We start from the raw sequence: 14,099 nt of genomic DNA, 5'->3' as shown, positions 1-14,099 counted from the left end.
GATTCACGTCGTGGGAGTCACAAGCCTGACCCTGGGGAGAGGGGAGCAGGAGGTCGCTGGAGGCTCCAGGACCCAGGATAACATGTGCTTGTGCCCACGATCCATTTTAACAACAAAAACAGGATTTGAGGTCTGTAATTTTCTCCAACTTAAAGCACCAGCTTTGCAGCAGATCTGGTTAAGTTCAGCCTGCTTAGCTGTACCCGTGGGTGAGAACTCTTGTCTTTTGACAACCCACTGAGCAGGCATTGAATCACCCAATTACTGCAAATTCTTTTCTAAATAGAAAAGCGCTCCCCATGCCCGGGTGGAAAAATTCCAGGGTCTGCAGCGAGTATCTAGCTCACAGGCAGAAGTAGGGGTCTGGGCATGACTGCCCTTCTTTGCTTTACTTACAGCTCCAGCAGAACTTCTCTGCAGATGACCTAGGCAGAAACTCGGCAAGACGCATGTGGGGAGGCAGGCATGTGAGAATGCGCCATACCCTCCCTATCTCGGAGCTCCAGCCCCCACCTGGTGCAGAGAACAGGCCTCTTGTTTTGGAGGCTTGGTTGTGTACACTCGGACCAAGAAGCATGTGGGTGGTTAGCTCAGCCAGAGAATTTGATACACACTGAAGCCAAGGGTAGTATGACTGTAAGTGGGAGCTTTGAAGTTCATAGCATTGGCATGAACAGGGGACGCTGGGGTGGGTTGAAGGGGCTGGATGCTCTCTAATCTACCTCATTGTCTCATGTCAGGAGCCATTCGCTTCTGAACAAAGCTTTTCATGGAGACTTCAACGCTGTGTGTGTTGAGACTACCCACAAGTGTCGGTTTCCCTTCTAACATATGGGACATAACATCCTGACAAAAGGGATTCGCTTTAGGGAGGGCCAGTTTATTTTGGCTTAAAGGTTGAGTGATGCAGTCCGTCGTGGTCATGGCAGGAATCGGAGGTCGCTGGTCACACTGCATCCACAGTCAGGAAGCAGGAAGAAATGAATGCTGGTAGGTAGTTTTCTTCCTCTTTCTGCAGTTCAGGATCCTCTGACCTCACCCTCCACCCCCATGGAATGGGGCCAATCATAGTAGGGTGGGTCTTCCTACCTCAATGAACTCGACCAAAGGCTAGACTCTTCAGTGGTTCTGGATTCCGTCACGTGGACAACATGAACCATCATACTATTTAACCTTAACAAATAAAAACAATGCTCTTCCTACTGTTTGTACAATGTCTTATGCTGTAGGCAGGTACAGAGATAGAATAATCAAAGGCAATGAAATATTCTTCATTAAGAATGCAGAGTCTAAGGACACCCACATCGAACCTGTTTGTGCTCTGTTCTTACATCTGTCTGAACTCCAGCAAGATCCTTGTGTATGGGGGGGGCTCCCCCACACCTTTGGTTTTCTTGTCCAGAGGGCACTACTTCACTCATCGCTGTGGTTAAAATGATGTGGTGACCATCACTGGTTATCTTGTAAAACACACACCCCTCTAAGCATGAGTGTATTTTCCTTCTTCTCATTAAGGCCAGCTCTTGAAAAGATAAAGGGTATCATTGTGGGCTCTAAAGTATCCATTACCATTCAAACCCAAGGCAAAGCAACATCTTTGCTGTGACGGGAACCCAGCTGTTGCTTAAGATTTTGCAGACCCTTAAGCAGGGCGTCTTCAAGGTCTTGCCCAGACACTCCAGTTCGAGTTGGTTTACCCACCATCCACGGAGCCGAGTGAACACCTCAGGACTACTTCATGTGTTCTAGGGGGACTGGCATCCGTGTGACCCCATGGACCACATGTCAGGCCACTTCCTTCTGCTGGTGCTGTGACTCTGGCTGGGATCTGTCCTGGCTGCGGCCGATGCGGGCTTCTGGCTGCAGCCCGTGGCCCAGCACGCAGAGCTCCAGAGGCGATGCCCACTTGGTGCCGCTGCCCTGGAATTCTGGGGCCCGGGAGTTGTTCCAGGATGGGGGCTCTTGCTTGGAGTTCTCCTCACTGCTGCTGCTGCTGCTGGCCAAGAGAAAGCACCATGACGGGTCAGACACTCCTCTACTGTTCCTTCTGGCTCCTTCCTTGGTCCCCACACTCCTCTGCCTCTCCCTTTCCCTACCCCTCCCTCTGTTATTCCATTTCATACTTGCCAGGCTAGATTGTCGTTTCCATGTGCCTGGTCTGGTTAGATGGAGTGGGAACCAGCTCCCAGCACATTCCTAGCAGGTTTCCTCTATGCCTAGAATCCTGCAACTCTCTCAACAGGCCTGGGAGAATTGGGCCTTTAGTTTAGTTTAGTTTTTCTAAAGCACTTCTTGTTTCATGAAGAACTAGGCTTAGTTGAATTAAAAACAACAGCAAGGGGAAAAAAAATCAACTCAGCTTTGTACAGTTGCCGTTCTTTTCCTGAATGGAATCAAACAGGAACCGCTTGGCCCCGTCTCAGTGTGTGATTAGAGTCTCCCAGCTGCTGAGCGCCGTGACTAAGGGCTGTGAAAGGGGAAGGGACCCTCGCAGAATGTCACTTCCAACTGGCTATGCTCTGGGAGGATGGGATGTGGCTATGAAAAAGCACGGGGCAAGCCTGGGCAGACGGGACTAACTCTGAAAGCCACACAGGGCCGCAGGCTGGCTGCTGGCAGGCTGGCCTCAGGATTGCTAGGGGAGGCTGAGTCTGGCTGCCTGGGTTGAAATCTTGGCTCTTGCTCTCGTTATCTGTGTGCCTTGCTGCATGTGAATCAATCCCACTGAGTCTGAATTTTTTTTCCCTTGTAAACTGAACATCAAAACAGTGTCTAGCTTGCCAGGACTCACAGGTACCGGTACTTGGTGAAATGAAAAATGGTGTGCACAACTCCCATATATGTGCTCAGTGGATAATGGGAAGCTGTCTTCTATGGTGCTGCTTTATAAGAAGTTGCACCCAGGAGGGACTCTAGGGACCACCTATTGTACAGTAGTTGGGTACCTGAGGCTCAGGGAGCTGGACCTTGGCTAGAGCCCTCAGTCACTTCAAAAGCAAGCCAAGAGCCCTGCCTCCCACCTGCACAGCCCGTAAGGCCCGCCCTTCTTCCCGTGACAACACGCTCTTGCCTTTTAGAACGTAGTGTGCTTATTCTGCACATGGGATGCCAAACCAGTAGACAAGCCTGTGTTTGGATATGAACAAGGTCAAGGTGGGAGGCAGACAGGATGGACAGGGTGGCACACATTCATATATTTCAGGATCAAGGAGCCCACTGTGTGCCTTAGAGCCAGTGGCGGCCTCAGGCTGTTCCAGGGCTCTCTCCAGGTGCTCGGGGTCCCCAGTGGTCCATAGCTCACAGCTGCCTCCTCTCCTTCCTTCATTTCCCTGAGACCTTGGGGGGACTAGGAAGCATACACAGGTTGTATCTTACCCATGCCCTAGTCTTGGGTGCTTTCTGCCTTCCAGGGGCTGGCAGGAAGGGAAGGAGACGTGCCGCTCCGTGAAGGCTGACATGGTGGCATGAAAAATCTAAATTTGATCTCTCTCAGCCCCACCCAAGTTCCATTATCTGCAAAACGCTGAGGCTGGGAGCCTGCTAATTTGACAGGCTGTCACTCTGTGGTTGCGGTTCTCGCTCTTCCTGGAACTGTTAGGGAGACAGACTGCCTACCTGCTGCCCTGCTGGCCACCGGGAAGCCTGAGCCAAGCACCCCACGGGACTTGCACAATGCTCCTCCTGCCTTACCAGTTCAGATCAGGCAGTGATGAAAAGCATTGTATGGAGGGGAGAAAGTCTAGACCAGCGGTTCTCAACCTGTGGGCCCTGACCCCTTTGGCAACCCTCTATCTCCAAGAATATTTACATTACGATTCATAAAAGTAGCAAAATTTACAGTTATGAAGTAGCAACGAAAATAATTTTGCTTGAAGGGCACCACAACACGAGGAACTGTATTGACGGGTCGCAGCGTCGGGAAGGGTGAGAAGCACTGGTCTAGCCCCTTCTGGAGTGTTTACAGGACTCCAATGTCTTGAGACTAGAGATGCATTCTCACCTGGGGACTCAGTATATACACAAAGACTGAAAGCTCAGTGGTTGAATTTCCTGGGGATGCCTCCAAGGACTGTTCCTGATCCCCAGGTGCCCCAGAACAGGAGGATATAGACGTCATTCTTTTTCTACAAAACAGCTCGTGCCTAGCATTGAGTGACAGAAATGGTGTCCAAGACGACTCTAGGGCACTTAGTCTGCATGCTGTAAGACACAGTGGGGATGACATAGTATATCTCTGCCTGCCCCAGCTTTGGAAGCACTCTCTGGCTCTCTGGCATTTGTTGTGTGGTCTTGGGGAAGCCATGCCTAAGCCCCTGGTGTGGTTCTTTTGTAGGCAGGATGGCAGACAATTATACCTGCGTTCTGTACAGAGGCAAAGACTCAATGTTCTTCCTGCTGATGGGCTTCTGCTTCCAGGTGCTAAATGACATGTTGGTGTAAGGGGGGTAGGTGGGAGACAGGCATTTCCCCTTCATGTGTTCAGATTTTGGAATGGCATAAGGATACAGTCAAACCAAAGGGAGGGAGAATGGGGGCAATTAGTAAGTGACCTCCACTTGATCTTGGGCAGGCTCTGCTTTCAAGTCACAAGTATGCCTCCTTGCCATACACAAATCATACACACACACACACACACACACACACACTCACAAGTATGCCTCCTTGCCATACACAGATCACACACACACACACCACACTCACACTCACAAGTATGCCTCCTTGCCATACACAGATCATACACACACACACACACACACACTTACAAGTATGCCTCCTTGCCATACACAGATCACACACACACACACACACACACACACACACACACACACAAGAATGCCTCTTTGTCATACACAAATCATACACACACACACACACACACACACACACACACACACACACACACACACAGAGTATTGAGATTCAGAACAGGAAACAGCCTTTTAGGCTGCCCTATTTGGAGGAGAAGCCTGGGCATTATTTTCTTGAGCAATTTTACGCTCCTGCTGTTTTTAAAATGTTAGTGTTTTTAATTAATGCCCCTTTATTGTCCCTGCTCTCTCAAGCTCTTCTCCTGGAAGGGCACAGTTTTAGAAATCTAACAACAGAGTAAGTAGTGTTTAGCGAGGTTCTTAGATGAAAGGCAGTGTGCTATAGGAAGTGCATTTTTAGATTTAAGAAAAGATCAGTGTTACGTTAAGATTCTTGCAAAAACAATCAATATTTCATTTCTTTCAAGTGGCTGGGGAAGGTTATAGAACTATTACAATGCACAACTTTCCTGAGATACTATCTTTATTTAAAATTGACTGCTGACTACTTTGTAAAAAAAAAAAAAATTCCCGTTTATGCCTGGACACATTGTGAAGCCTATGATGCATATCACCCAGGCAGAAATGAACTGCGGGTTGAGACGACTGTGAGTAATACAGACAGAGCAAGCCCTGGTGTCGGAGTGCTTGTCTGATGTGATATCAAGTGCCCTGATAGAGGACCTCGGGTTGACGTGTCCCCCACCCCACATCCACCCCTGTGTATTCTGTAAAACAACCAATCAAAAACAGGAGTCCTTTCAGTGCCCATGGGGTGGTTCTGCTGGCGCTCGCTCCCTGCGGCTGTGTGCTCAAGCTGCCTGCACATCAGGCCAATAGCATGCATCAACTTTTCTCTGCTAAGACGGGCACACTCAGTCTTCCCCGGGGTCAGGAAGGGCAGCTCATCCTCCGGCTGCTGGTGCTCATGAACACTCTTACTCTGCAGACGTCTGAAGCTGGTGGAGACGTGGAGCCAAGCCCTTGGGGGTTCTGGGAAGTCCACTATTTCTCTTCCTGTTTTCAGGACCAACTGTTTTTAAGATGTGGTCTATGGACCCCTGGACATCTCAGAGACGTTTCTGCGGGGAGGGGGAGTTCAAGGTTCAACCTATTCTCATCATCATTCGAAGGTGTTACTGGTCCACGCTCTTAGGAATGTGGGGAGAGTTTTGAATCCATGGACGTGCAGGATGCCCTATAGAAGCAAATCTGAGAATTCATCCAGATTGCTAGAATAAGCTAGCTGATACCAACATGTCTGCAAAATGCAAGATGGCAATACTCTCTTCAAATCTCTCTCTCTCCCTCCTGTAATCCCAGAACTCAGGAGGCCGGGGCAGGAAGATTGTGCTTAATGCCAGCCCTGTCTGGAAACAACAAAAAGGAAATACATTTCTTGTTTTGTTTTTGCAGAAATATACTATTTATATGAGGCTACAATGGGCTTATTCTTTAAAAATATTTAAGTATTTCTCAGTTTAAACTTATGATAAAAATAGTAGGTGTAATCATACATGTAAAAACGTAGAAACTACTGGGTTCTCAATAATTTTTGTGTGTGTGTGGGGGGGGGAGTGTTTCAAGACAGGGTTTCTCTTTTGTAGTTTTGGTGCCTTTTTCAGAGTTTAAAGGGTCCTGGGACCTGACAGTTAGAGAACCTTCCAGGGGAAGAGAGAATGGACTCTGGGTGCTGGGTTCAGGCAGGCAGTGAGCCAGCCCCGCGAGCAGGGTGAAAACCCGGTTGTTCCGGGTCAAGGGGAGACCTGGCCATGCTCCACATCTCAGCTCTTTTTCCCCCACTGCCTCTCCCTTTGGAACGAAGTTTGAAAACTGCTACCCTAGACAGTCCGAAGAGCCCACCCGCTCTGCTTGGGTAGTGGCGAGTCATCTCTTACCTGCTTTGGCAGGGATGGGATTCCCAAGAGCAGCCGGGCAGCTGGAGTGGGTCACCATGCTGGCGCAGGCGGTCTGAAGCTGTCCTTCTGACGAAAGGCAGAGGGTTGAGGGCTCTCTGAGCTGGTCTCCTCTGCGAATCTGCCCTCAGCTGTGGCCCCGAGCTGCCCCTACAGCCTTCTGTTGGGGTCCTCAAAGGGCCCCCCGGTTCTGGTAGCGTCCGTGGAGGGGATATTGAGAATGATGATTTAGCCTCGACCAGAGAGGAGGGGGCTGGGCAGAATATGGAACACGTGTTCCTAGGTGCTTTAGCCGTGATGGCTTCACCATCCTCAGAGTGACTTGTCTCCTTGGACCCCTGAGAGGGAGACGCTGAGGGGGATGAAGAGGAGGCAGAGGAAGGGGTGTTGGTTTCTGTTGGTTGGACAGGAGGGCTCGCCTGGGCTGGGTTGGGCTGCGGGTACTGGCAAGGTGGGGAAGTTGGCTTCTTTGTGGCTGGGGGGCTCAGTGTCCTGGGGCTCAGAGGTGGGCTGGGGGAGCTGAGAACAGCAGGGAGGCCTGGCTGGGACAGTCCATGAGAAGGGGGCGCGCTCTGCAGCTTCCTATCTCCTTGGGAGTCCCGCTGTGCTCTGGTGGGAGAGGCTTTTCTGAATCCTGGAGGGCTTCTCTCTGGGCCCTTCCTGGATGCTTCTGCAGAGTGTGGACCTCGGGAAGGTCTGGCCGGGCTGGGTTCCAAGGTCCTGCTTTGCCCAGATGTGGGGTTAGTGTGGTGCCAGGGCATTGCCTTGTGGGGTTGCTCCGAAAAGCTTGCCGCATTCTCTGCTTGTGCATGAATCTGAGTCCCCCCACCCTCTGCCTCTGGGCTTAGGCTCACGGTTTGCTGGCAGTTCAGGTCCAAGGTCAGCTTTCTGGAATTGCCCACATTCCTCGTGATCCCTGGCCCGGTGCCGTGGAGCGTCAGGGAGCTGCCAGTGCCCTTGCTCGGGAGCAAGTCCTTGGGGCTCATGGAAGCTTTTAGCTTTGGGGAAGCCCATGTTTTTCTCGGAGCGCTAGCTTCTTGCAGCCCTGGTACCAGGGTCTCTTCTATAGAGCTCTCTGCTGGCTGGCTGCCCTCTGGGTCCTCCAGAGCAGTGAATGATTTGTCCATCAGGATTTCCAGAGGTGGCGGAGGGAGATTCTCTAGGTCTGGCCCCTCGTCACAGTTGAAGTCTTCGCTCTTGGATGCTTCTGCCGGAGGAAGAGAGGGAAAGGGTGGGGAAGGCCTCCAGCCCATGCCTACCTTGAGAGGGTCTCTGCCTACTGCTGGAGAAATTTGGGGCTTAGGATACAGAGGGGCTAGCCCCCTGTATATAGGAAATCTGGGCGGCATGGCAGGGACCCCCCACCTCCTGAGACAGGGCCTTGGCCCCAAATTCCTGGAGTCCCTTGGCGCCCTCAGACTCTCATTGGGACTGAAGGTCTCAATAAGCTTCTTCACCGATGTTCTGGTGGGACAGCCCCTGATGTCCCATTCAGTGTCCCTGGGAACGCTACTGTTCTTCTCACCACAAAAGATGGCATTTGGCAGCTTCTCAGCCATCTCCTGGCAGGGCTGGTCACGGCCAGGGAAGTGACTACCTCTTTGCAAGATGCTCTTGTCTTGATTGGGCAGAATGCCGAAATTTTTGGTGAGGGAGGCCTTGAACTTGCCCATGGCACTACTGGGACTCACCTTGCAGTTGGAAGGGGGCCACAGCACTGATGCCCTGGATGGCAGAAGTTGTTCCCTGTTCTGCCCCTGACGTGTGGCACCCAGGGCATAAAATACCTCCAGCCTCCGACTGAGGTCTGTCTGGACCCTCCTCAGCTCCTGGAGGGTGGGGTCTTCCATGTGGCTCTTAAGACATCCCTCCGATTGTGACCTCCTTTGTCTCTCGGGGCTCTGTCTGCTGCCACTGGCTGTGTTAGGTCTTGGAGGGACCATTGTTCTCCCCTCCTCCTCCTCAGCCCAGTCCTGGGGTCTGGAAGGCACAGGGACAAACTTGATCCTTTCACTGATGGCCTCTTTCATCTTCAGAATCATTTCCTGGGCCTGGGGGCCCCTAAGCTTCCTGGAGTATGGCTGGAACAGGCTTTCCCGCGTGGCAGGTGAGGACCGTGGTCTTGAAGGTGATGCTCTCTGTTGCTCAGAGTGCAGATCCCTGGGGCTAACATCATCATCCTCCTCCGGGCTGCTGTCCTCGTCTTCGCTCAGGGATGAAGCATCCACCAATCCAGAGCTCTGAGAAAAACATGTTGGCATAGGGGTCTCAACCCCCAGGGAATCCCGCAGAATGCTTTGGGCAGCCTCTGGAGGCCTGGAGGTGACTACTTCCGGGCCTGTGTTGGAGGCACCAGAACTCCTGGCTTTATCCTGTGCTGCAGGCTGAACCTTGGCTATCCCAGGCCTCGACAGTGGACAGTCTTGGTGTCTGTCTGAACCTGTCCAATACGGACCTTTCTGCCAGGCATGCCCTGGCAGCCTGGCTTCCACTTGGGCTGCAGTCCCTGGCTTCCATTCTCCAGACTCGGCTGCAAAATCCCAGCTAGTTTGCTTGCCCAGCTTCTCCGTGGACTGCACAGACTCATTGTCAGCCCCGATGCCACTGTCCTCAGAGCACAAGGGTGGACCCAGCAGCCCAGGGTCACCATGGCCAGTGGTCAGGCTCTCTAGTTGTCCCAGGGCTCTCAGGAGGCATTCGTCTAGACCTCTCTTGGTGCTCAGCTTACCCTCCAGGTGGCTAGCAGTGGAGCTGAGGTAGCTGCTGGAACCCTCCAGCAAGCCCCCAGTGAGGGCGGCCACTGTGCCGTGGACCACCTGCAGCTTGGTGACCGTATACTGCAGCAGCTGTTGTAGGAGGTCTGGCTGTTCCCAGGGCTCGCCTTTCCCCGATGGCCAGGCCAGATCCCCTCTAACTTCCTGGAGGAGGCCTTCTCCATCTTGGGAGATTTCTGCTAGAAGCTGGTTGGCCTCCTCGGAGCACAGCAGCAGGAAGCTAAGCATGGGCTGCAACAGCTCCCGGGTGTGGCTGGCCTGCTGGACGAGACGCAGAATCGCTTCGTATCTGGAAAGGCTGGTGTGCAGATAGGCATAAGCGTGCTGGTGGGCCTTTACCAGGGGCTCGGGGAAGTCCACTTTGCCTTTTGACTCGGGAGAAATTTGGTAGCAGTGGCCCTGGTTGTCTGACTGATGGCACACTGGCTTTTTGTCCCATTTTGAGGTCCCCTGGGGAATGTTTTCCTCATTCTTTTGCTCAGCAAAATCTGCTTCTTGTATCCCATGGGAGCCTTCTGTCCTGAAGGACATGTCCGTAGCTGCACGGCTTTGTGATTCGTTCAGCTGAAATCTTTGCCTTTCTGGAATCAGTCCTTTCCTATCTTTCACGAGCTGACAAAGACCTTCAGTCATGGTTTGGGGCTTCTTGGAACTTGCTGGCTCCTCCGCTGACCTCTGTCCCAGGTGCAGCTCCCGACCAGGGTCGCAGAAGGTGGAGCTTTGAACCAGCAAAGGGATGGGACATTTTTGGCTGCCCCGCTGACATCCTGGCAGAAGTGCTTTGGGCTTCTTAAAAAACTGAATGCCACTCTTGGCAACGCTGTTGACGATAATGCTGTGGGACGGTGTGCACCCCATGGTTTCAGCCCGTCACCATCCTCTACCTTCGCAGTCTTTGGAGAATCCTTGGTCCCGGGAACAGAAGGCTCTCTGGCTAGTCCATCCGGGCAACTCCAATCCAAACTGGGAGTCCATAGTACACACTCCTAGACTAGGAGCCCGCGTCACAAGGAAGAGAAAGACCCTGCCTGTTGTTCTAAACTTTGAAGCCCCTGCTGTTGGCGAGCAGTGGGACAGTTCTGAAGGGCCCCAGTCTGACGGATTATGGGCCTGTGTTTTGCTCATGTCCTGACAGATGTGGATGGCGAGTAGATCTTTAAGCTTATTAGGTTAATCATGCCCCAGCCAGTCAGCACCGAGAGTGTTCTAATATAGAACTTCTCAGCATTTGCTATCTTGGGAAGCAGATTATTTTCGCACGTGCTCATACTTTAATTCTGTTCAGATGCCTGCCATAGGAAACCCAGAGAAATGAGCCGTAATTGCAAAAGGCTCGGCAAGACGTTGTGGGAGGGAAGCAAAGGCTTGCTGATTATAAACCCTGGAGAAGGAGTGACCTTCGCAGCTTAGTAAGGGCAAACCAGTTGAGGGTTCTCGTCTGCTTTTAGCAGGAAGACCCAAATGCTGGGCACAGTGTCGCATGCCTGAAATTCTGCCATTCAGGAGGCTGGGGCAGGAGGATTGCTAAACTGGTTGCACAGAGAATTCCAAGCTAGCCTGGGCTGCAGAGTGAAACGCTGTCTTAAAAAAATGAAAGCAGAGCAAGGCAAAACAAAAACACCAGGATAGACCAGAAAAGCAACAATAGAAAATGAAATCAGAAGCTGGGCGGTGGCGGGGCACGCCTTTAATCCCAGCACTGGAGGCGGGCAGATCTCTGAGTTTGAGGCCAGCCTGGTCTCCAGAGTGAGTTACAGGACAGCCAAGGCTGTTACACAGAGAAACCATGTCTTGAAAAAAGCTCCCATCCCACCCCACCCCACCCCCACCCCCACCCCCCCAAAAAAAGGAAAGAAAGAAAGGAGGAAAATGGAGTCAGATGGGAGAAAGCGTGTTCTTCTTGGCCTGGAGGAGGACGGTGGGGGAAACTCACTGTCATACAAGCTCAAGCCTTGTCATTAGAACCTGAAGTGACTCAGGGTCATGCTCTTCTGGGGAGAGGCTTTCTTTTGAACCATCTTATAGGAAAACAAGCAAATCCTGGGCAGTGGAGTTATTTGCTCCTAAGAACATAATTCTAACACATAATGAGATGTAGTCCCGGCTGGCCTGGATCTTGCTATGTAGATCAGGCTGGCCGTGAACTCACAGAGATCCCCTGCCTCTGTCTCCTGAGTGCTGGGATTAAAAGTGTGCACCACTACATCCAGCTCTAATTCCTTTTAAACGTTGTTGTTGTGGAAGTTTAGAGCAGACACGTCCAATCTACCGTCTAACATGAAATTGGAAACTTATTCCAACGTTGTTGTTGTTGTTATTATTATTTGTAGCTTGATTGCATGTTCTCAAGTGTGAACTTTGTAGAAGACACCATCATGTTGTAATGTCAAAATGTTCTAGAGAGTAAGAGCTTGGCAAAGGGAGATGTGGGTTGACTTGGGGGAAATTATTATTATTAATGTTTTATTTTTGGAGACAGGGCTCGCTGTGTAGCTCAGGTTGGTTTGGGGCTCACCATAGTCCTGCCTCAGCCTTCTAGGTAGATGGGAATTACAGGTGTACGACCATGCAGGCTGAGTTGGGGGAACTTCAGAAAACTATTTAACTCTGCTGAGGAAGAGAATTTAAAAAAAAATAAAATAAAGATAGGGTCGTGCTATGTAGCTAAGGCTAGCTTGAAACACACAGCCCTCCTGCCCTGGCCTCTTGAGCGCTGGGATACAGGTTTGTACCACCATGCCTGGCAGAGGCCATCTTTAAACTGGAGACAATGGTACTTGATTCACTGGGCTCTTTTGGGGGATTGAGTCAATCAATGGTCTGGCAACCACTCAACTCAATTTATTACTCCCCCTAAGACCATGCTTGACCACTTATATTAAAAATCACCTGAAAACTCATAATTTACCAAGGCCTAATCTTTTCTGAAAATTTCTAGAAATATCTGCCAATGGTGTGTTCTGAGCCCTCTGAATCCATCGGGTTTTTTTTTTTTTTTTTTTTTTGCTATCCCCATCTGCATGGAAAAGTCCTATGCTTGGGGCCTGGCTGATTCTCTGAGGCTTCACATTGATATTTCTCTACTCTTAAACATCGTGGTTCCATCTTCCTGCAGAGGGCTAATATTTAACCATTTCTCATTTTTGGACAACTAGCTTATTGTCCGTTTTTAATTTTTATAATAGAAAAAGAAAACTCACACTGGGCATCCCCCGAGGGTGCTGAGATTGGAGCTGATGTTACCACCTTCCCTTTGACTTACTGAGGTCTGTGCAGCCTGGACACCTTGGAAGCAGAAAGGATGGAGAAACCATCTCCCTTGCTCTGAACAAGCGAACGCCTGGGTACTGGGGTTCTGTGCACAGTCCCGTGCCAGTCACAGCCGGTGCCCCAGAGTGCATCATTAATAAAGTTCCCTGATCTGTTTATTTGAAGCAGAGCTCCAGGGAAGCCGAGCTGAGTCAGCGCCTGGGGGTGAGCTACGTTAGGCAGTGAGATGTTTTATTTGTCACCTTCCTGGGCTGGTGGGTAAACACAGACTGTGCGTGAAGACTTTCTTTACATGTGGAGTTCCACATTGAAGAGGAGAGAAAGCTCCTCCGGAGGATGCTTCATGCAAATCTGCTCCTTTGGGGATTTGAGTGTCCCACGTGAGTTATCTGTGTACAAACCTTCGATCCCAATGTCGGAGAACATTTCTAAGCCAGTGATTGAAATCACAGTATTTGCCTGGAGTTCAACTGTCAACACTACCCTTTCCAGGCTGGGTTTCTTGCCTCATACAAACAGTTCAGGAAGCTGTTTATATGTTGCCATTAATTCTGCATTAAGATCAACTTCTTTTTTTTCTTTCTTTTTGAAGGGGTTTCGTTTCACATGCTTAAAACAAAACAAAACAAAACAAAATACCACACCTCCCAGGAGTGAGAATGGGAAATACTTTGGATAAAACTCACATTTAAACATGTACCCTTCGACTCATCAAGTCTAAGAAAAAAATTCAGGAGTATTGAATGTGTATGTCCACAGAGAAACTGGTAGGAGACTATTCATAGTCACCATGTCCATAATGTTCTGAAATTGGAGACCATATTATCGTCTTTCAACAGGGAAGGCTGTTTGATATTTGTACAAAATGGAATACCACTCAGCAATAAAAGGAGGAAACAAACAAAATATATGCAACATGGATAAATTTAAAAATGTTTGTGACCACACGCTGGGCATGGTAGCTCACACTTGTAGTCCTGGATACCTGTTGGGGAATATTGTTGTAAAGTATGTTGCGCTTTTTCCTACTGCTTTTGTTAACAATTCAAAGATGGGTTGATTAAATGAAATTAACCTGCGAGCAGAAGGCTGAGTCAACAAGTAGCTGACAGGAAGTGGTGAGGAACCACGTGTAGCGAGGGTTTTTTTAAGTGGGGGTTGAGAGATGGAGGCTGGGTTTTTTGGAAGATGCCAGCAAAGGAAGAAGTTGGGTGGCAGACCCCCCCCCCCCAAAAGAGCAAAAACAACGACAGATACCTAGGAGGCTGAGGCAGAAAACCTTGAATGTGAGTCTCACCTGCCTCAAAAGGAAAAAAAATTTCCAATTGCAG

General features: G+C 50.4%; 1 protein-coding gene across 2 annotated transcripts; it reads right to left on the bottom strand.

The window, feature by feature from the left end:
- Positions 1 to 902: 902 nt before the first annotated feature.
- Positions 903 to 10,356, bottom strand: Pcare (photoreceptor cilium actin regulator). Of its 2 annotated transcripts, XM_059248417.1 has the most exons (3): positions 8,406 to 10,356; positions 6,707 to 6,914; positions 903 to 1,996 (listed from the first exon to the last, which is right to left on the bottom strand). In XM_059248417.1, the coding sequence occupies exons 1-3, from the start codon at positions 10,354 to 10,356 to the stop codon at positions 1,786 to 1,788; spliced, it is 2,370 nt and encodes a 789-aa protein (XP_059104400.1). In that variant the 3' UTR covers positions 903 to 1,785. The 2 variants fall into 2 exon arrangements, with proteins under 2 accessions (XP_059104400.1, XP_059104401.1); XM_059248418.1 differs by having other exon boundaries at positions 6,707 to 10,356.
- Positions 10,357 to 14,099: the final 3,743 nt, after the last annotated feature.

This window comes from Peromyscus eremicus, chromosome 22 (assembly GCF_949786415.1).
Source record: "Peromyscus eremicus chromosome 22, PerEre_H2_v1, whole genome shotgun sequence".
Lineage (NCBI taxonomy): Eukaryota > Metazoa > Chordata > Mammalia > Rodentia > Cricetidae > Peromyscus > Peromyscus eremicus.
The sequence above is the reverse complement of the archived record's forward strand: the minus strand, read 5'-3'. Positions and strand labels throughout refer to the sequence as shown.